The 20826-nt window shown below is 45.6% G+C and overlaps 1 protein-coding gene across 4 annotated transcripts in view; it reads right to left on the reverse strand.

Moving 5' to 3' along the window:
• Positions 1-20826, reverse strand: part of CHD6 (chromodomain helicase DNA binding protein 6) — a 183065-nt gene that overhangs the window by 134622 nt on the left and 27617 nt on the right. Inside the window, exon 2 of one of the 4 annotated variants that reach the window (XM_073309957.2) lies at positions 2905-2974. The exons of the other annotated variants lie outside the window; for them this stretch is intronic. Within the exon in view, the coding sequence (XP_073166058.1) occupies positions 2905-2962 (58 nt within the window). The 5' untranslated portion in view covers positions 2963-2974. The remainder of the gene's footprint in view (positions 1-2904; positions 2975-20826) is intronic. 4 annotated transcript variants of the gene reach the window in all.

The following is a 20826-nucleotide window of genomic DNA, read 5'->3' on the forward strand; positions in this document are numbered from 1 at the left end:
GCTTGCTCAGGTAGAGCTGTTGCTACATGATCTTTGCATTAACACACCATCATGCAGTTTTGGCAGCCTATGTTAAATACCCAGTGGAGAAGGAGAATTACAGTGCTGCCACTTAAGCAGTTTGCTAACCTGATCATTTCAAAACTGTGTAATAATTATACATTATGTCATTAATTACACATGTCAGTGGGCCACACCAGGTTGGAATGATTTAAAATCAAAAGGTATTTAAATCAGAGTTGAAGCATGACTTAGAATCAGCAAGCAGAAACCTTGATTTTAAATTATGTTTACATTTGAGCTTTTTATTTTCTTCAAGAAAGGCTGAATTTCCATTGGTTGGTAACCATTAAAACATGGTGATTTGCAATTAAATATAGCATTTGTGCTAAATTTGGTGCTTCTTTGTGCTAACCAGGAGGATACACTAAAGACATATACATTTATTTAACCAAGTATATAACTTAACTTACATTTATCCAGATTCTTAATTTTTACATTTTTCTATGATGGCAGAAAATGGGGAATGATGCATTTCTTGTTTAACAGATCAATTTTTTACTTGTGATTTGTATCAAGCTTTATTTAAATGGAAATCCAAATTCAGTTAAATACACACGAAAACAGCATTACACTTTATTTTTATTAAATAAAACTACCTTAAATGTGCTGGGTGCACAAGAAAAAAGTTTAACAGGTTTTGCATTTAAAACTGATTAAACAACAGTAGTATTATTTGTATTTTGTGAAAGGTTTGTTTCTGGTCACCATGTCCTCGAAGATGTTAGAACTAGTAGATTTCAACTTCTCACACTCAGTTTTTATTGATAGATTAGAAGAGGAAAACAAGCTTTCCTGCTTTTTCAACTCCCAACTAGTTTAATTTATGAACTGGTCATTGAACTTCTGGCATATGGCTTCTGACAGCACCAAACAATGAAAGCAGTTAGGTAAGTGACGCAGCCACTCTATCAAGGCAGCCTCATCCAGAGTGCATTCATTCACCCTCAAGATGATAAAGAGAACAGTCCATAACCAGATGCGGTTTGTTCTTGAGCTCCAGAGGCAGGACGGGGAGTTTAAGAAGCCGCAACAGTAAAGATGTAAGTTAAACCACCTGTGACAACGTATCCTGTTGTAACAAGGAAGGCTTTTTCAGTTCATAGGGTTGTTCCAAGGGGAATGTGAGAGCTCACCCAGAGAGACTAGGGAACACAGGTCTGAGTTGTCTATGTTCCCAGAAATGTGCCACTGATCCAAAAATACAGTCCCATACCACCTCTTGCCACGGTATATTAGAAAGGCCTGATGAACTATCTGAGACACTCAACTATTTCAGAAAAGGGGCATCTTGACTTTAGCTAGCATTTTTTGTGTGGCTTTGAGATGGAACTGTGAAATAAACTTTGATAGCTGGCTGGACACAGTAATGTGGCCAGAACCCAACCTTCATACCTAATCATGAGGGGAGCAATGCCAGCCAAGACCAGTAATTGAACTGAACTAACTGAATAAACTGAAATGAAGAAAATATTCTCTCTGCAGCTGCAAAAGTCTACCACTGTGAAAAGCTTCAAACAACTCTGGTTCCAGATGCTTAGCCAGTGACTTTCATCAGTTCAGGAAGTTGACTTTGTTTAAAACTTGGCAGCAAACATGTAATGCTTAATATTGTTTATTATTTGATATTTTAATAGATAATAAGTTTAGGTCTTAACATACATTGTCAATTTCAAGTTTAATTTTAAATATATTTTAAAAAAAAACCACACAAACATTCAATTTAAATTAAAAAATCTGACCTGGTTATTTTTAAAAAGCACGGGTTTTTATCCACCCTGGGATCCATTCTGTCAATCACTTGATATGTTACAAATACGCCCAGGGGTGGGGGGAGAAGGACCTCTGGAGCATGCAGAGCATATGAACCATCTCCACATCTGCCCTTTATTCTGAGAGTGTCATGTTTCCTATTGCCCCAGGACCTCAGCCCCATGCTGGCCTCATGGGCTGGTACCCTTTTACTAACATAGCATCTCCAGTTGGGGAACACGAATGGTGCACCCTCCTTGAAAGTACCTCCATGCTGGCATGCAACTATATTGAGATCCTCACTTAATTAGCATGGAAATAGCTAGTTAAGTATGTGCAGATTAACCAGACTCTAATCTCAAATGAGACAGCCCAATTTTCTAAATGAGTTTAAGGTTTTCATATGGAGATCAACATGTTCTCACTAGTGCCTCATGTAAGTGCACCTGAGTCATCTGAGGCAGTTTTATTACCACTGGCACAAATGAGGAGTTTTATGCTCCATTCTCAAGTCTTTATGTCTTTTTAACCCAATGTAATTTGTGTGTTTCATGCCAGTACTGCCAGCCTGCACAACACTAGTGCCACCCTGTCACCAATGCACAAGGCTGGTGCAGCCTACAGTGAATCCTCCCCTCTTTGGTTTATTATTATTGCCCTGAAAACATGGCACATCCCTGCACCAGGCTAAAGCTCACATTTCCCATCATTTCCACTGAGGCCCTCATGTCAGTATGAATGGAGCTGTACACATGTATGTACATACATGTGCGTGCGCACACACAAATTCCATTTAAATCTACTTCTGCACAAAATGTCACCCAAGCTCCCAGAGTGAGTGAATAGGAAACCCAGAGACCACAGCTGCCTTAGGAGATGTCCAAGGTCATTTCTGACATTTCTGCTCTGCTGCTGAGGGATTCCTTTGCCATGTTCCTTTGAAACGTTGCTTACAGGCTACCATCACCTCTAGGAATTTTGTAGAGTTACAAAGAGCTAACATTGAGAAGCTGTATTCAATCAGATTGCCACAATTACACATGCAAAACACACACGCATACCCCTAACTTGTGCATACAATCACAGATATACCTGGTAAATAACCATTAAGCACAGCCATCTGCACCTGCAACTCCAGAGGCACATGCATACTTCACGTCACCTGTGAATGAGAGAAGTTAAAAGATGGACTGATTTGCACATACAATTTGATGGAGAAAAGGCGGCTAATTTTGGGGGGCAAAAAACGACCATTTGCAGCAGATACTCAATGGGAGCAGAAACCCTGGGAAAAAGGAATGCAGAAAGTGACTCTGGTAGCAGAAAGAAAAGGAGTACTTGTGGCACCTTAGAGACTAACCAATTTATTTGAGCATGAGCTTTCATGAGCTACAGCTCACTTCATCAGATGCATACCGTGGAAACTGCAGTAGACATTATATACACACAGAGACCATGAAACAATAAGGAGGGTAGAACAAGTCACTAATTCAGAGTGATCTGAACCACTTGGTAAACTGGGCACAAGCAAACAAACAGTGTGTATTTTAATGATTACATGTAAATGCATACATCTAGGGGCAAAGAACATAGGCAATACTTACATTATGGGGGACACTATCCTGGAAAGCATAGATGCTGAAAAAGATTTGGGAGTCGTGGCAAATAAGCAGTTGAACATGACTTCACAGTGTGATGCTGTGGCCAAAAGAGCGAAGACGGTCCTAGGATACGTAAACAAGGGAATCTTGAGTAGGAACAGAGAGGTAATTTCACTTCTGTATTTGCCACTGATGCAACTGCTGCTGGAATACTGTGTCCATGGTTCAAGAAGGATGTTGATAAATTGAAAAGGGTTCAGAGAAAAGCCAGGAGAATGACTGAAGGATTATAAAACATGCCTTACAGTGATAGACTCAAAGAGCTCAATCTGCTTAGCTTAAAGAGAAGGTTAAGGGGTGAACAGATCACAGTCTAAAGAATCTACACGAGGAACAAATATTTAACAATGGGTCCTTCAATCTAGCACAGAAAGGTCTAACATGATCCAATGATTGGAAGTTGAAACTGAAACAATTCAGACTGGAAATAAGACACGATTTTTTAACAGTGAGGGTAATTAACCACTGGGAAAACGTACCAAGAGTCATGATATGATTCTCCATCACCAACAATTTTTAAACAAGATTGGATGTTTTTCTCCAAGATCTGCTCTAGGAATTATTGTGGGAAGTTCCATGGCCTGTGCTATACAGGAGGCCAGAGAAGATGATCAGAGTGGTCCCCACTTCTGACCTTGGAATCTATGAACCTATGCCATTGCAACAGAGAGTCAGCATGTCTGTGGGAGAGAAGAGGTCCTGGCAAGAAGGGCAATGTGCATTTTCAAAACTTTCTATCATGCAGCATAGCAGCCTCCCATTATCCAGCTCCTCGCACACAGTTTGAAAATCTAGCTGGTTTCTCCAAATGAGTAAGGTGCGCACTTGGGTGCCCAGTTTTCATGTGCAGCTTCTATAACTGCATGTGCAAATTGCATAATTATGAGCACAAATGGCCTAAGTGTCCATTTGCAAATACAGTTACCTCAACTGCGCATACAATGATGTTGACCACACAAATGAATTGGGCATGTAAATACATATACATTTCTGCATCCAGACTACTGGAATAGCAGCCCTTTCACATCAAGACAGATCAGTTTCTACAGAAAGCAGAGGCTGGACACTTGTTGAGGTATGTCTACTCTGCAAAATGACCCACAGCAGCAAGTCTCAGAGCTTAGGTCAACAAACTCAGTCTCACAGACCTTGTGCTACAAGGCTCAAAATATCAGCATAGATATTTGGGCTTTGAGACCCACCTCCCTCTCCAAGTTTCAGAGCCTGAACCTCTGCATTGTTGTTCTTAGTCCTGTACCACAAGCCTGAGAGTGTGACAGTCTGTATCCCTTTGCTCACCTCTTTTACAGAAATATGATAAATTTTGTACAAAGTATGCTGTGAGGTATCATTTAAAAACTCCTAATTTGCTGACTGTTGTCCTGGTATGTGTGGCAACACTGCATATAAAGTTATAAAATTCCTCTTGGTGGTATTACTAAAACATCTTCCAAGTCTGGGGAGCAGCCACAAACCAGTTCCCCAGAGGCAGAAAGCTAGCCAATGCATCAGCCAGATGTCAACAAAATCAAATGGATTATCATCGGTTTAAGTGGCCATTCTCTGGCAGGAAAGATGATGTGGCGAAAATCTACATCCTGACAAAGGAACAGCTGGGGGTTCCCATCCACACAGACTTTCGGTCTCTGAGAATCATCTCCACTGAGGTTCAGAAGAGAAAGAATGATAAAAAGTGGATAACAGACACCCCAGATTATTCCTTCCTTTTTCTCTCTACCCATGGCATACACAACCATCTGAAGAACAAAAGGAAGCAACACTGGACTGGGGGAGGGATCCTGCCTGAAATTCAGCCAGCAAGATTGCTGTAACATGGGGTGAGACACTTTTGCTTTGAATTCACTTAGCTTAAGTTTGATATTATTTAGGTTTTATTTTTGTTTTCTTGTAACCAATTCTGACTTTCATGTCTCATTATGGGTAATCAATTAAAATCTATATTTTTTAGTTAATAAATTTGTTTTGTTGTTTTATCTAAACTAGTGTGTTTGCACTGAAGAGTTTGGGAAACTCCATTTGGGAAAACAGGATTAGTGCAAATCATTTTCTATCAATAAAATGACAGACTTTATACGAGCTTGTATTGTCCAGAAGTAAGCGGGGCAGTACAAGACGTACATTTCTGGGGGAAGTCTGGGACTGGAAATTGTCTGGTGTTGCTCTGCAGTGTAATTCAAGGGTAGCTGGCTACAGCACTCATACACTATAGCTGGGAGTAACTTACCTGCTGGAGGCTTTGTGGGGGCAGACCAGGAGTGGTAAGCTCCCACAGCAAAGCCGTACAAAAGGCACCTCAGGGTGGAAAACTGAGGGGACAGCTGTTCATCAGTCCAAATTGTACCTTGGGTAATGTCACACAGCTGACCTAGGCTCTAAGACTTGCTGTGGCAGGTCTTTTTCTTGCAGTGTAGATGTTCCATGGGAGGCAGCAGTTATTCCTCCCAAGGATTGTGAAAGGGCCGGTTAACACATGCGTCTCACCAAGGAAGGGTGGCATGCTGCAGAAACCTCACAGCACTGGAGATGGATGCAGTTACAGAAGGGTGTGAGGGTCTGCCCTGGGTGCCAAGGGAAAGCCATATGCACCACATTGGATCCCGGCAAGCAGAACTGCCGTGTCATTAACAGCAGCTGTGGGGGTCCACATGGAGCGCTTCACCGCAGCCCACCAGGGTCCTGCTTTTTTTGTCTGTTTATTCTGAGGGCCCCAGGTCTCTCTCCTGCCACCTCTCCCCTCTCCCCCATACACACTTCTCTCCCCCATCACAGGGTATATGAGGCATGACCTGCCTTGTCCCTGGCAAGGAGTGTTGCTACAGCTTTGGGGCCCAGTATTGGTCCCAGACCAGCTACCATGGGAAGCCATTGCCCTAGGTACTATGCAGTGGCCTTTCAGAAAGGAGTGGGGGCACCTCAGCCCAGAAGCCACCACCAGAGCTGGCAATAAACTGTCCCTTTGTCCAGAGCAGAGGCAACTGAATGTGCGGGGCCAGCAAGCCGACCCCCATGCACACCAAGGGCCTGGCTCAGCTCTCCCAGCAGTGTTTCTGTACCTGCCAGAGGACAGGCCTGCCAGCCCAATGCCTTTCACTAGCATTGCATTCACTTAAGGCTAAAATATTCTGACCTCTCATAGGCCAGTGGAATGACTCCAGCCAAAACCAGCCCTATTGCTATTCATCAAGCAAGTCCCCGCAAACAAGAAGAGTTTGCTGTGGCATAAGATTAGAGAGGACAAGTACAGCAGCTTGCTTCATGCTCACAGGTGAAGTCTTGATGCTCTCTGTTAGGCAGACTGGGTTCGTCAGCAACACCCCACCTTGCCAGCAGGTGGTGGGAAAGAATGCAGTGGGTTCTGCTGAGTAGTTGGTGAATGCAGCTTGCAAACCAACGGGCTACCAGGGAGGTGCGAGCAGCTCTCCAGGGAGAAAAAGATCTAGGGTGTGGGCAGACCAGCCCTGAGTGTGGGAGAAGAGCGCAGCAGAACAGCTCAGCTGATATCCTCTTATGGCCAATAAAGCCAGACTCCAGAAAGGAGGTGAGTTTATAACTAGGGACCTACCAAAATTCACGTTCATCTTGGTCAATTTAATGGTCATAAGATTTTTTTAAAATGTAAATTTCATGATTTCAGCTATTTAAATCTGAAATTTCACAATGTTCTAATTGTAGAGGTCCTGACCCAAAAGGAGTTGTGAGGGAGTCACAAGGTTATTGTCGGGGGGTTGCAGTACTGCCACCCTTACTTCTGTGCTGCTGCCTTCAGAGCTAGGCAGCTGGAGAGTGGTAGCTGCTGGCCGGGAACCCAGCTCTGAAAGCAGAGCTCCTGCCAGCAGCAGCGCAGAAGTAAGGATGGCCAGGTGTGGTATTGACACCCTCACTTCTGCGCTGCTGCCTGCAGAGCTGGCCCCTCAGTCAGCAGCCGCCACTCTCCAGCCGCCCAGCTCTGAAGGCAGCAGCACAGAAGTAAGGGTGGCAGTACCATGCCATCCTTACTTCTGCACTGCCTTTAGAGCTGGGCACCTGGCCAACAGCTGTTGTGCTCCAGCCACCCAGCTCTGAAGGCAGCACAGAAGTAAGTGTAGCAACACCATGACTCCCCTAAAATAACCTTGTGACCCCCCTGCAACTCCCTTTTGGGTCAGGACCCCCAATTTGAGAAACACTGATCTCCACAATGAAATTTGTAAAGCATAGGGTAAAAGCACACAAAAGACCATATTTCATGGGGGAAGACCAGATTTCACAGTCTGACACACGTTTTTCATGGCCATGAATTTGTTAGGGCCCTATTTATAACTCTTCCCAGCACGTGGACTCAGCTTTGGACTAGGCTGGAAAAGGCACCTGCTCACAGGTTCTTACAGGAGGGTTACATTATTTTTAAACTGACAAACAGAAAAATTTTTGAAGTGGAGCTGGACTGATTGAGAGCTACCCAAGAGGGCACAAAGCTGCATGTGGGCTTACAAAATCCTAACAGGATCAAACCATCTCAGAACAACAGAGTTAACACTTAGAAAGGACTTTAAAAACATCTGCAAATGGGAAGTAAGCTGTAAGCCCTTGAAATCTTTATTGAAGTTACACATTGAACTGGGGTTGTCTCCCACAGACATGAGGTCCCTCCCCCCTCCCAGACCCTGCTCTCCAGACACAGGGAAGACACCATGACTTGGCCATAGATGAATTAAAGATAAAAAACACTGCCAGAGACATCCATCTGTCACAAAACATGGTATTGTTTTCCCACACCTATGGCTCCATCCTCCCCACCCTTCTCTATGTTGGTGCACAGGCCAGGCCCAACATTCACATTTAAAAATCAAGGTTTTTTCCAGATTTTTTCACTTTAAAAAACCAAACAAACCAGTTTGACACAGTGACTGAGGACAGGCCCTGGACATGGCTCAAATAACTTTCCAGTGTCAGCCACCCACTGCTCTGCAAAACCAGATGGAATGCTGCACTGAGTTGGATTCCAGAGCTATTTCAGCAGCCTCAGTGCAGCATGGCTTCAGCAGCTATTCAGCATTCCGGGGGTGCCTGGGGTTGGGGTTTAATGAATGCAGGACTGAAGCCAGAGAGAGGGCTGGGTATGAAAATAACGTAGTACTATCCTTGCTTCCACCCCTCCCTGAGAAAAACAAGCAAGAATCACAGCCAAGAACTGCACTACGATGAGAAACAGCCTGTGATTCCATGGAATATCAGATGCTCACTTGGTGCCAGCATGGCTGCCTGACAGCAAGCAGTGCAAACTCTGGGGGATGGGCACAGTTGATGGGCACAAATAGGTTCATGCCAGCCAGCCAATAAGGAGCTGCTCTTCCCCAGATCTGGCTGTACAGTGAACAAGCAGAAGGAGAGAGAGAAAAAACAGAACACAGCCAACCTTAGGAGAGAAAACATATAACGACTCATCCACCAAGCCAGGGAAGAGACTTTGGGAAGGCATGATAGAATCAGGAAGCAACCAGCCTTCCAGCACACTAAACACCAGTGCAGGCTAAAGTCTCCCCCATAGAAACTTGTCCATCAACTCCTGGAACGATGTGTGTCCAGATACAAAGACTGGCTTCAGATTGAGCAGTACAAAAGAGAGAGTCGCTCACTCCAACTCAAAGTCTCTAGCAAGCTATTACAACCTCAAAAAAGGGACACCAAGCCCTACCTACCTCTTCCTTGCGCCCCGAAGGGCATTATTTTCACCACTTACCAAGCCCTAAGAATCATGCACCCAATGCCAAAGGCAGGATGGGGCAACCCTCACAGCCCCTCTGGGCCACTCCTTAACTGCCCAGAAGGCATTGCAATGCTAGGCTTTCACCAAACTAGGGACACTGACTGGCCCCGAACACCCTGGCCTTGCAGCCCTAGAAGCAAGAGGCAATGGCCCCCGCCCTGAATTGAACCCAGCTTTCTTAAGTCCAACCCTTCCCTAGCACAGAGGTTCTCAGACTCCAGTCAAGCCCAGAGTTACATGCTGGGCATACCAACCTGGAAAGAGACAATGGGGCACTCAGCACCCCAAACACACTTTAGGGGCAGTAGTTCAGCTACCGAAACTGTATACTTCAATGGTACCAATTAATTGTTAATGAAGGTGGGAGCTCTAATTATTTTAAACCAACAGGTCCAAGAACCCAAGCTGGGCTAGTGCACTAGATATGAGACCGGACACTACCTAGGCAGAGGAAGAGGGCTCTCTGGCATCGCTCCCTGATGAGCTCAGGCAAAGAGCAAACAGAGTCACAACAGGGAAAAGGTGCACAGGCCTTGCTACACTCTCACAGTTCCATTCATTCAGTGCAGTTAGCAGCACAGGACAGCAAACCAGAGATTTTAGCCTCACACTTGCCCTTGTAAAGCAATTTTAAAAATAAAGTCTGGTGCCCCCAAATTCACACTAGGGAAATGCGGATTCTGAACATCTGATACTGCTTTTTCAACAACACACAAACACAAATGATTCTTCCCGGGCCCTTGCAGGCCAGCTGCACAGTGCAGGGAATAGAATGGGGAATACGGTCTTGTGTAGATGGGGCGGGGGAGAGGACAAGCTGACATTTAAAGTAACTAAAGCTAGTTTAAGACAGTTCTGCCAATTACTCCTGGGGGAATGATGGTTACTCACCTTTGTAACTGTTGTTCTTCGAAATGTGTTGCTCATAGCCAGCACGGATACCGGAATGGATATGATCTGGCCGATGTTCCAACCCCGCCCCTCACCGCTCACTCTAAAAGGGCCCAGGCCCCAATCCAGGAGATCTGCAGAGCTGCTACTTGGTCTTCAGTACGTACGTTTCTCTCTCACTGTGCCATCGTCTGACAAGCCAGAGACGATACAGCGTTTCGGAGAGCGGTTCTGCAATCCACGGTACTTCACTCCGACCCCACCACCTAGGTAAGTCTTGGGAGTCACCTAATTGGAATCGATATGAGCAAGCACTCGAAGAAAAGACAGTTACTCACCTTTGTAACTGTTGTTCTTTGAGATGCGTTGCTCATATCCATTCCAAAACCTCCCCTCTATTGGAGTAGCTTGCAAGAAGGAAGAGAGGGTCCGAGCGGCAGAGTACGCGGTGTCCAATGAAGCCTGCAAAGCAGTTCGCTTGACCATTTTACCCTCCTCTACCAGAGCCCCAAACTCTTCTCGGGACTCCGGAGGAACCAGTTCCTTGATCTTCATCATGGAGTCCCAAGAGTTAAAATTGTATCGGCTCAGGAGAGCCCGCTGGTTCACAATCCAGAGCTAGAGCCTCCTGAGGAGTAGACTTTGTGCCCACATAAATCGAGGCGCTTGACCTCTTTCGATTTAGGTGCCGAGGCTTGCTGACCATGACGCTCCTTCTCATTCACTGAGGCCACCACCAGTGAACAGGGCTGTGCATGAGCATAGAGACAGTCATATCCCTTGGAGGGAGCAAAATACTTCCGTTCCACCCACTTAGCAGATGGGGGAAATGGAGTCGGGTGTTTGCCAGATTATTCTGGCCATGGTTTGAATGGTCCAGATAAGTGGTAAGGCCACCCTGGAAGGGGCCTCTGCAGACAAAATGTCAACCACAGGATTCTCCACTTCGACCACCTCCTCTGCTTGCAGGTTCATGTTCCGTGCCACCCTGCCAAGAGTTCCTGGTGGGCGCAGAGGTCTATCAGGGGGGAGGGGGAGGAGAAAACCCATTATACCAGTCCCCACCACAGCGTCATCGGGCAAAGATGAGGAGGATACCACAGGAGGAAAGAGGATCATCCGGGGCCTCTTGCTGAGCTGTGCCCCACTGCTTCAGTCCCGCAACCTCAGTGTTCGGGCTGGGAGCTGGAGTTGGAGAAAGAGGAGCTGGCACCTGTAAGGACGACGCCACTGTCTCCTCTGGGAGCAGGACGGCTGGCAGAGCCCTCAGGCACTTGCGGCTCGGACAGGACCAAGCAAGAAGCCCCAGAGGGAGCACCCTGGGCCGGGTGATCCGCCCAGGGTATCCAAAAGGGCCACTGGGTGGACCCTTGAAAGGGCCCCTGTTCTTGCACCTGCCACTGATCCGCCCCTAAACCCAGGCGGCCATGACCCGAGTGATGGCAGTCTGAGAATCATGACCCTGCCTCAGATCCTGATGAGTAAGAGGAGGAACACGATGACCACGGTGGTGCCGAGTGGATTTGTGCAGGATCACGTCAACAAATTATGATGTGATTGGAATAACAGAGAGTTGGTGGGATAACTCACATGACTGGAGTACTGTCATGGATGGATATAAACTGTTCAGGAAGGACAGGCAGGCAGAAAAGGTGGGGGAGTTGCATTGTATGTAAGAGAGCAGTATGACTGCTCAGAGCTCTGGTATGAAACTGCAGAAAAACCTGAGTGACTCTGGATTAAGTTTAGAAGTGTGAGCAACAAGGGTGGTGTCGTGGTGGGAGTCTGCTATAGACCACCAGACCGGGGGATGAGGTGGACAAGGCTTTCCTCTGGCAACTAACGGAAGTTACTAGATCGCAGGCCCTGGTTCTCATGGGAGACTTCAATCACCCTGATATCTGCTGGGAGAGCAATACAGCGGTGCACAGACAATCCAAGAAGTTTTTGGAAAGTGTAGGGGACAATTTCCTGGTGCAAGTGCTGGAGGAACCAACTAGGGGCAGAGCTCTTCTTGACCTGCTGATCACAAACCGGGAAGAATTTGTAGGGGAAGCACAAATGAATGGGAACCTGGGAGGCAGTGACCATGAGATGGTCGAGTTCAGGATCCTGACACAAGGAAGAAAGGAGAGCAGCAGAATATGGACCCTGGACTTCAGAAAAGCAGACTTTGACTCCCTCAGGGAACTAATGGGCAGGATCCCCTGGGAGAACAACATGAGGGGGAAAGGAGTCCAGAAGAGCTGGCTGTATTTTAAAGAATCCTTATTGAGGTTACAGGGACAAACAATCCTAATGTATAGAAAGAATAGTAAATATGGCAGGCGACCAGCTTGGCTTACAGTGAAATCCTTGCTGATCTTAAACACAGAAAAGAAGCTTACAAGAAGTGGAAGATTGGACAAATGACCAGGGAAGAGTATAAAAATATTGCTCAGGCATGCAGGAGTGAAATCAGGAAGGCCAAATCACACCTGGAGTTGCAGCTAGCAAGAGATGTTAAGAGTAACAAGAAGGGTTTCTTCAGGTATGTTAGCAACAAAAAGAGTCAAGGAAAGTGTGGGCCTCTTACTGAATGAGGGAGGCAACCTAGTGACAGAGGATTTGGAGAAAGCTAATGTACTCAAAGCTTTTTTTGCCTCTGTCTTCACAAACAAGGTCAGCTCCCAGACTACTGCACTGGGCAGCACAGCATGGGGAGGAGGTGACCAGCCCTCTGTGGAGAAAGAAGTAGTTCAGGGCTATTTGGAAAAGCTGGACAAGCACAAGTCCATGGGGCCGGATGCGCTGCATCTGAGAGTGCTAAAGGAGTTGGTGGATGTGATTGCAGAGCCATTGGCCATTATCTTTGAAAACTCATGGCAATCGGGGGAGGTCCTGGACAAGTGGAAAAAGGCTAATGTAGTGCCCATCTTTAAAAAAGGGAAGGAGGAGGATACTGGGAACTACAGGACAGTCAACCTCACCTCAGTCCCTGGAAAAATCATGGAGCAGGTCCTCAAGGAATCAATTCTGAAGCACTTAGAGGAGAGGAAAAAGTGATCAGCAACAGTCATCATGGATTCACCAAGGGCAAGTCATGCCTGACTAATCTAATTGCTTTCTATGACGAGATAACTGGCTCTGTGGATGAAGGGAAAGCAGTGGATGTATTGTTTCTTGACTTTAGCAAAGCTTTTGGCACGGTCTCCCACAGTATTCTTGCCAGCAAGTTAAAGAAGTATGGGCTGGATAAATGGACTATAAGGTGGATAGAAAGCTGGCTAGACTGTCGGGCTCAACGGGTAGTGATCAATGGCTCCTTGTCTAGTTGGCAGCCGGTATCAAGTGGAGTTCCCCAAGGGTCGGTCCTGGGGCCAGTTTTGTTCAATATTTTCATTAATGATCTGGAGGATGGCATGGATTGCACTCTCAGCAAGTTTGCAGATGACACTGAACTGGGAGGAGAGGTAGATACGCTGGAGGGTAGGGATAGGATACAGAGGGACCTAGACAAATTAGAGGATTGGGCCAAAAGAAATTTGATGAGGTTCAATAAGGACAAATGCAGAGTCCTGCACTTAGGATGGAAGAATCCAATGCATCGCTACAGACTAGGGACCGAACGGCTAGGCAGCAGTTCTGCAGAAAAGGACCTAGGGGTTAAAGTGGACGAGAAGTTGGATATGAGTCAACAGTGTGCCCTTGTTGCCAAGAAGGCCAATGGCATTTTGGGCTGTATAAGTTGGGGCATTGCCAGCAGATTGAGGGACGTGATCGTTCCCCTCTATTCGACATTGGTGAGGCCTCATCTGGAGTACTGTGTCCAGTTTTGGGCCCCACACTACAAGAAGGATGTGGAAAAATTGGAAAGAGTCCAGCGGAGGGCAACAAAAATTATTAGGGGACTGGAACACATGACTTATGAGGAGAGGCTGAGGGAGCTGGGATTGTTTAGTCTGCGGAAGAGAAGAATGAGGGGGATTTGATAGCTGCTTTCAACTACTTGAAGGGGGTTCCAAAGAGGATGGATCTAAACTATTCTCAGTGGTAGCAGATGACAGAACGAGGAGTAATGGTCTCAAGTTGCAGTGCAGGAGGTTTAAGTTGGATATTAGGAAAAACTTTTTCACTAGGAGGGTGGTGAAGCACTGGAATGCATTACCTTGGGAGTTGGTGGAATCTTCTTCCTTTGAAGTTTTTAAGGTCAGGCTTGACAAAGTCCTAGCTGGGATGATTTAGTTGGGGATTGGTCCTGCTTTGAGCAGGGGGTTGGACTAGATGACCTTCTGGGGTCCCTTCCAACCCTGATATTCTAGGATTCTATGATACTGCAAAGCTAGAGATCGGTGCCGAGATGGAGAAGAATGGTGCCACAACGCTGGGGAGTGGTGTCTGGACCTGGATCGGTGCCGAGACCTGGACCGGAGCCTGGATCTAGACCTGGGTCTCGACAACAATGACTGGCATCGGGAGCGGCGTTGGGACTGGGATCTACTCCTGGATGGCGACTGGAGGACAGAGCAGTGTCGAGACCGGTGCCGGGACTGTGAGTGGCGCCGGAACTGGAAGTGGCAGTGCTGGTGGGTGAATAAGAGTTGGCTTGCCCCTGGATGGTGCCACGCAGACAGGTGGCGGTGCCTTGGTCTGTTGAGGTGATGCCGATACAGTCAAGGCAATCGGATACCTTTGTGGCAGCAAGGGATCTGGTGTAGATGGCAACTGGACCTCAACCATGCTATGAGTCGGGAAGTCCAGTCGCACTGGACTCAACGGCTCTGTCCTCAGTGCCGGAGTCAACGGTGCCAAGGCTGTCACCTGTGTCCCCAAGCACTCTGCTGCGGGATGAGGTTCTGCAGGCGGATCCAGAAAGGGTGGTGCCTGCTGAGGTGGGCCAGCCGTTTCCGGCTTCCAGTGCCGCCTCTGACCAGGCGAGTAAGAGCGGTGCCGAACTGAAGATGTTGGTTGCGGTGTTGGGGAACCTCGGTGCCGTGGCTCTCTATCAGAGTCCGACTGCGGTACCATTCCTGTAGCTGAAGCCGGGTGCTGCATACCGAAGCGCTTGGCACTGAGTCTTGCCGCACCGCTGGAGGCTGAGAACTAAGAGCCACCTCCATAAGGAGCTCTCTCAAACGCAAGTCCCACTCCTTCTTAGTCCGGGGACGAAAGCTCTTGCAAATCACTTCTCCGCCTGGTGAGGTTCCCTCAGACACTTCAGACAAAAGTCGTGGGAGTCGCCCATTGGCATGGGCTTGGAGCAGGATCCGCAGGGCTTAAAGCCCGGAACTTTGGGCATGAGCCCAATCAAGTACGGGGAGGAGGGGAAACCCCCTTTTCCCCAAATAATACAAACTACTATACTATAACTAGAACTACAACTATTAATCTATAACAAATACTATAACAAACTATGAACCAACTGTAGGGTGAATGCTAGGGAGAGTGGAGAGTAGCAAAGCCAAGCTCCACAGTTCCAATGACCGTCACGGGCGGTAAGAAGGAACTGAGGGGGGGCTGAGTTGGCTGGGGGTATATATCCAGCGCCATGAAGGCGCCACTCCAGGGGGCTCCACAGCTGACCCACCAGGTGTTGTTAGGGTAAAAATTCTCCAATGGCCATGCATGCGGCATGCGCACACCTAATTGGAATCAATATGAGCAAGCACTCAAAGAAGAATTAATGTCCCTGCAGATTTTTTTTCACCCCCCCAGATTCTAATGGGGGAAGTGAAGAGAATCTGAAATTACACCTTTTGCTCACCAGGTGGTGACAGAAGAGAGGACAGTGGGCTTATGGGCCAGAGCAGCCAGCCACCACAGAGAAGGAGGCGGAGAGGCTGCATTCCTCACAGCACCCTGCCTGCAGGGCCAGGTGAGGAGGGATGGGGTATGTGGGAGGACGGACAGAGTGGGTCTCAGACTGGGGTTCAGAAGGGCTAGGAGGGCACAGACTGGGGCAGGGGCACAGGAGCTAGTGAGGTAACAGCACTAAGCCAGGGGCTGAATGAGAGTGGGGATGCAGGGCCACATGGGAACAGGAGGGAGACGTGGTGCAGGGAAACATGGGGATGCTGGGGAAGCTGGGTGGGGGGGCAGGGTCACAAGGGGAAAGAGGCAGCTAGGCCTGGCTGAATGGGAGAGGCTAGGGGTCAGCCACGGTCTGCACGGGGGAGGCTCCCCAACTTCCTAACAACCCTCCTCCCCCCCCGCAAAAAACCTGTTCCCTACTTCTCCCACCCACACCCAACAACCCCTGAGGTTCACCCCTAGACTCCTTCCCAGCAATTATTTCCCTCCCCTTCAGCTCCTCTATTAGCCCTGACTCCCCAAAGCCTTTGCACTGCTTCTGAGAGGTGCGGAAAATACATTTCTGTATTATAGTTTAAAGGAATTAGTACTCAAAGATCTGTATTAATATATCTAGTAAAGAATCTATTGGTCAAAACACATTTCCTAAATTTTTTTTGTTGTCTGTACCATTACAGACATACTTGCTGACAGGTATTTTGAAAAATATATATCATCAAAATAATTGAAACTGGCATGATTATATTGTGTTATTATGACAAATAAAATACGCAGAATTTTGCAAAATTTTAAAATATTGTGCACATAATTTTTAAGAACAGAATTCCCCCACGAGTAGCCATTGCTCCTTGTCCTGGGCTTTCCACACAGAATCTTGTGCTTGGCTTATTTTTGATGAAATCTTTGCAGGTCACCTTTAAAATCCTCATGAGAGCTTTAAAACTACTTTACAGGCTGCAAAATTAGTTGTGCCCATAAAGCTGTTGATGTGCTTTATGGCAACATTTAAATGCCAATTCAGAATCTGTACTTCTTCAGTGTCCAACCAGCGACAAGGAGCATCCATTCTCAGACACCACTGAGCACCCTGTCCTTCCCTTAGCTACTCAGGGACACCTGGAGTATTATAGTGCCGATTGGCTCCAATCATTTCCAATGCTACCCCTCACTCCGACTTCACAAGATTTTAGAAGAATGTGAAAGTTGCAAAGTCAAGCATTCAGAAGTGAGGAAAAGTCAGATTTAAGGGTGCCAGTGCACCCTTAACTCTGCCCTCTCTGTGCTTGTGTTTTATGAAACAGTCTTGCCCTCCATAATATTGAAAGCTTGTAGCAGTTCTAGGAATAGAACCTAGCTCTCTTGGGTTTAAGTCCAGTGCCTTACACACAAGAACCTCCTTCTTTTCTTGCGATCCTCTGATTTTTTTCACTGTCCATCCTGTGACTAGAATGAGGCAGGGGCGTTTATGTGAGGAAAGACTGTACTGTTCTACACATGCAGAGGAGGGCTGGATTAGGACTGCAAGAACATTTCCTAATCTTTGACTGCGTGACTTTGCAACATTAATATTCCTTTAACATACTATGTTATTTCCTATCTTTTTTAAAAAGCAAACTGGAAAAAAAAAATGTTTGTCCTGTAGAACCATAGTGACCTCATACATGGCTCATTAGCAAGAAAGGAACTAAGGACCTATAGAGTGACAGTACAACCCTCTACTGATCAAGCTAAAAGAATAACCGATAGCAATAGTAGACTGTTTCCCTTTTGAGGGCCAGCGACTAGAGGTGGACACAACATGCCAATTTTACAAACAGCAAACTTCTTTAAAAGCTTGATTGAACACATGTGAATGTTGATTTTTAGAGGCTTATAGCGTGGACAAATCTGGATGAATTTTCATCAGGACAGCAAAAGGCACCTCCCTTACCCCAGGACAACACCTCTGCCACATATTGATTTTTTTCCGTAATCTTGGTCTCAGAAATGAGAACCATTTCTGTTAAAACTTTACAAAAACCAAAACAAAATCAACAGTCTGAAGAAGAGCAAACATGGACTTTTTCAGTCCAAAACAATTAAAGGTAGGAAAACTTATAATTAGGGCTCTTGATTAATCACAGTTAACTAAAAAAAAATTAATCACAATAATCAGAGTTTTAATCGCACTGTTAAATAATAGAATCCCAAATGAAATTTATTAAATATTTTTGGACTTTTTCTACATTTTCAAATATACTGACTTCAATTACAAAACAGAATAAAAAGTCTACAGTGCTCACTTTATATTATTTTTATTACAAATATTTGCATTGTAAAAAATGAAACAAAAGAAACTGTATTTTTCAATTCACCTCATACAAGTACTGTAGTGCAATCTCTTTACTGTGAAAGTACAACTTACAAATGTAGATTCTTTTTGTTACATAACTGCACTCAAAAACAAAATGTAAAACTTTAGAGCCTACAAGTCCACTCAGTCCTACTTCTTGTTCAGTCAACCACTAAGACAAACAAGTTTGTTTACATTTGCAGGAGACAATGCTGCCTGCTGCTTGTTTACAGTGTCACCTGGAAGTGAGAACAGGCATTTGCATGGCACTGTCGTAGCCGGCATCTCAAGATATTTACGTGCCAGATGTGCTAAAGATTCATATGCCCCTTCATGCTTTGGCCAACATTCCAGAGGATATGCTTCCACGCTGATGATGCTTGTTCAAAAAAATAATGTGTTAATTAAATTTGTGACTGAACTCCTTGGGGGAAAATTGCATGCCTCCTGCTCTTTTACCTCAATTCTGCCATACATTTCATGTTACAGCAGTCTCAGATGATGACCCAGCACATGTTGGTCGTTTTAAGAACACTTTCACTACAGATTTGACAAAACGCAAAGAAGGTACCAATATGAGATTTCTAAAGATAGATACACCACTCAACCCAAGGTTTAAGAATCTGAAGTGCCTTCCAAAATCTGAGAGGGTCAAGGTGTAGAGCATGCTTTCAGATGTCTTAAAAGAGCAACACTGAGGCAAAAACTACAGAACATGAACCACCAATTAAAAAAAAAAATCAACCTTCTGCTGGTGGCATCTGACTCAGATCATGAAAACGAACATGCATTGGTCTGCACTGTTCTGAATATTATCGAGCAGAACCTGTCATCAGCATGGACACATGTCCTCTGGAATGGTGGCTGAAGCATGAAGGGACATATGAATCTTTAGCACATCCGGCACGTAAATATCTTGAGATGCCGGCTATGACAGTGCCATGTGAATGCCTGTTCTCACTTCCAGGTGATATTGTAAACAAGCAGCAGGCAGCATTATCTCCTGCAAACGTAAACAAACGTTTCTGTCTGAGCGATTGGCTGAACACGAAGGAGGACTGAGTGGATTTGTAGGTTCTAAATTTTTGCATTGTTTTATTTTTGAATGCAAGTCTTTTTTGTACATAATTCTATATTCGTAAGTTCAACTTTCATGATAAAGAGATTGCACTACAGTACTTGTAATGGGGGAATTGTAAAAAACAAAAGAAATACTATTTTTCAGTGCATATATTTGTAATCAAAATCTAAAGTGAGCACTGTACATTTTGTATTCTTTGTTGTAATTGAAATCAATATATTTGAAAATGTAGAAAACATCCAAAAATATTTAATAAAATGGTATTCTATTATTGTTTAACAGCGTGATTAATCGCACAATTAATTTTTTTTAATCACTTGGCAGCCCTAGTTATAACAACTGAAAAGAGCGGTTTATAATGGAAAGTGTTGTGCCATGCTGCCAACTCTACTTATAATGACAGGTTTCAGAGTAACAGCCGTGTTAGTCTGTATTCGCAAAAAGAAAAGGAGTACTTGTGGCACCTTAGAGACTAACCAATTTGAGCATAAGCTTTCGTGAGCTACAGCTCACTTCATCGGATGCATGCCGTGGAAACTGCAGCAGACACACATTATATATATATATACACACATACACACACATACACACAGAGAATATGAAAAAATACCTCCTCCCACCCCACTGTCCAGCTGGTAATAGCTTATCTAAAGTGATCATCAGGTGGGCCATTTCCAGCACAAATCCAGGTTTTCTCACCCTCCACCCCCCCACACAAATTCACTCTCCTTGTGTGGGGGGGTGGAGGGTGAGAAAACCTGGATTTGTGCTGGAAATGGCCCACCTGATGATCACTTTAGATAAGCTATTACCAGCTGGACAGTGGGGTGGGAGGAGGTATTTTTTCATATTCTCTGTATGTATATATATATATAAAGTCTGCTGCAGTTTCCACGGCATGCATCCGATGAAGTGAGCTGTAGCTCACGAAAGCTCATGCTCAAATAAACTGGTTAGTCTCTAAGGTGCCACAAGTACTCCTTTTCTACTTATAATGAAATTCTTTTAAAAATAGGTAGGAAGAGGGACTGCACTTAGACTCTCCCAGTTGCTACAGGTGACCAGCTTGAGCTATATTAGTCATTAAAAAGCAGTGGGAAGTCACCCAGGATTACACGCTCCTGAAGAAGGCTTGACAGCTAAGGAGGTGATGGGACACACCAGCTCCAGTCCAGCACAACCCAAGTTATACCCATCTGATGGCTGTCTAGAAGAAATAATCTGGTAGGTTCTCACATTTAATTCCTAGAGGCTATCACAGAAATCTCCATTACAACTTGCAGTCTCAGCAAGATAGACATCACACAGCTAACTCCTACCTCACCTTAGGCCTTTGAATAGCCTGGATAGTTGGCAAAATAAATACCCAGCAGAAGGAACCCTCTGCCAGGTAATGACAGTGGACTGGAAACCAGCACAACACACCTACATATAAGTGACAGCTCTGCTGCTTTACAGTCCCTGGGGGATAACAACCTGAGATCTCTCACCC

Source organism: Lepidochelys kempii, chromosome 13 (assembly GCF_965140285.1).
Source record: "Lepidochelys kempii isolate rLepKem1 chromosome 13, rLepKem1.hap1, whole genome shotgun sequence".
Lineage (NCBI taxonomy): Eukaryota > Metazoa > Chordata > Testudines > Cheloniidae > Lepidochelys > Lepidochelys kempii.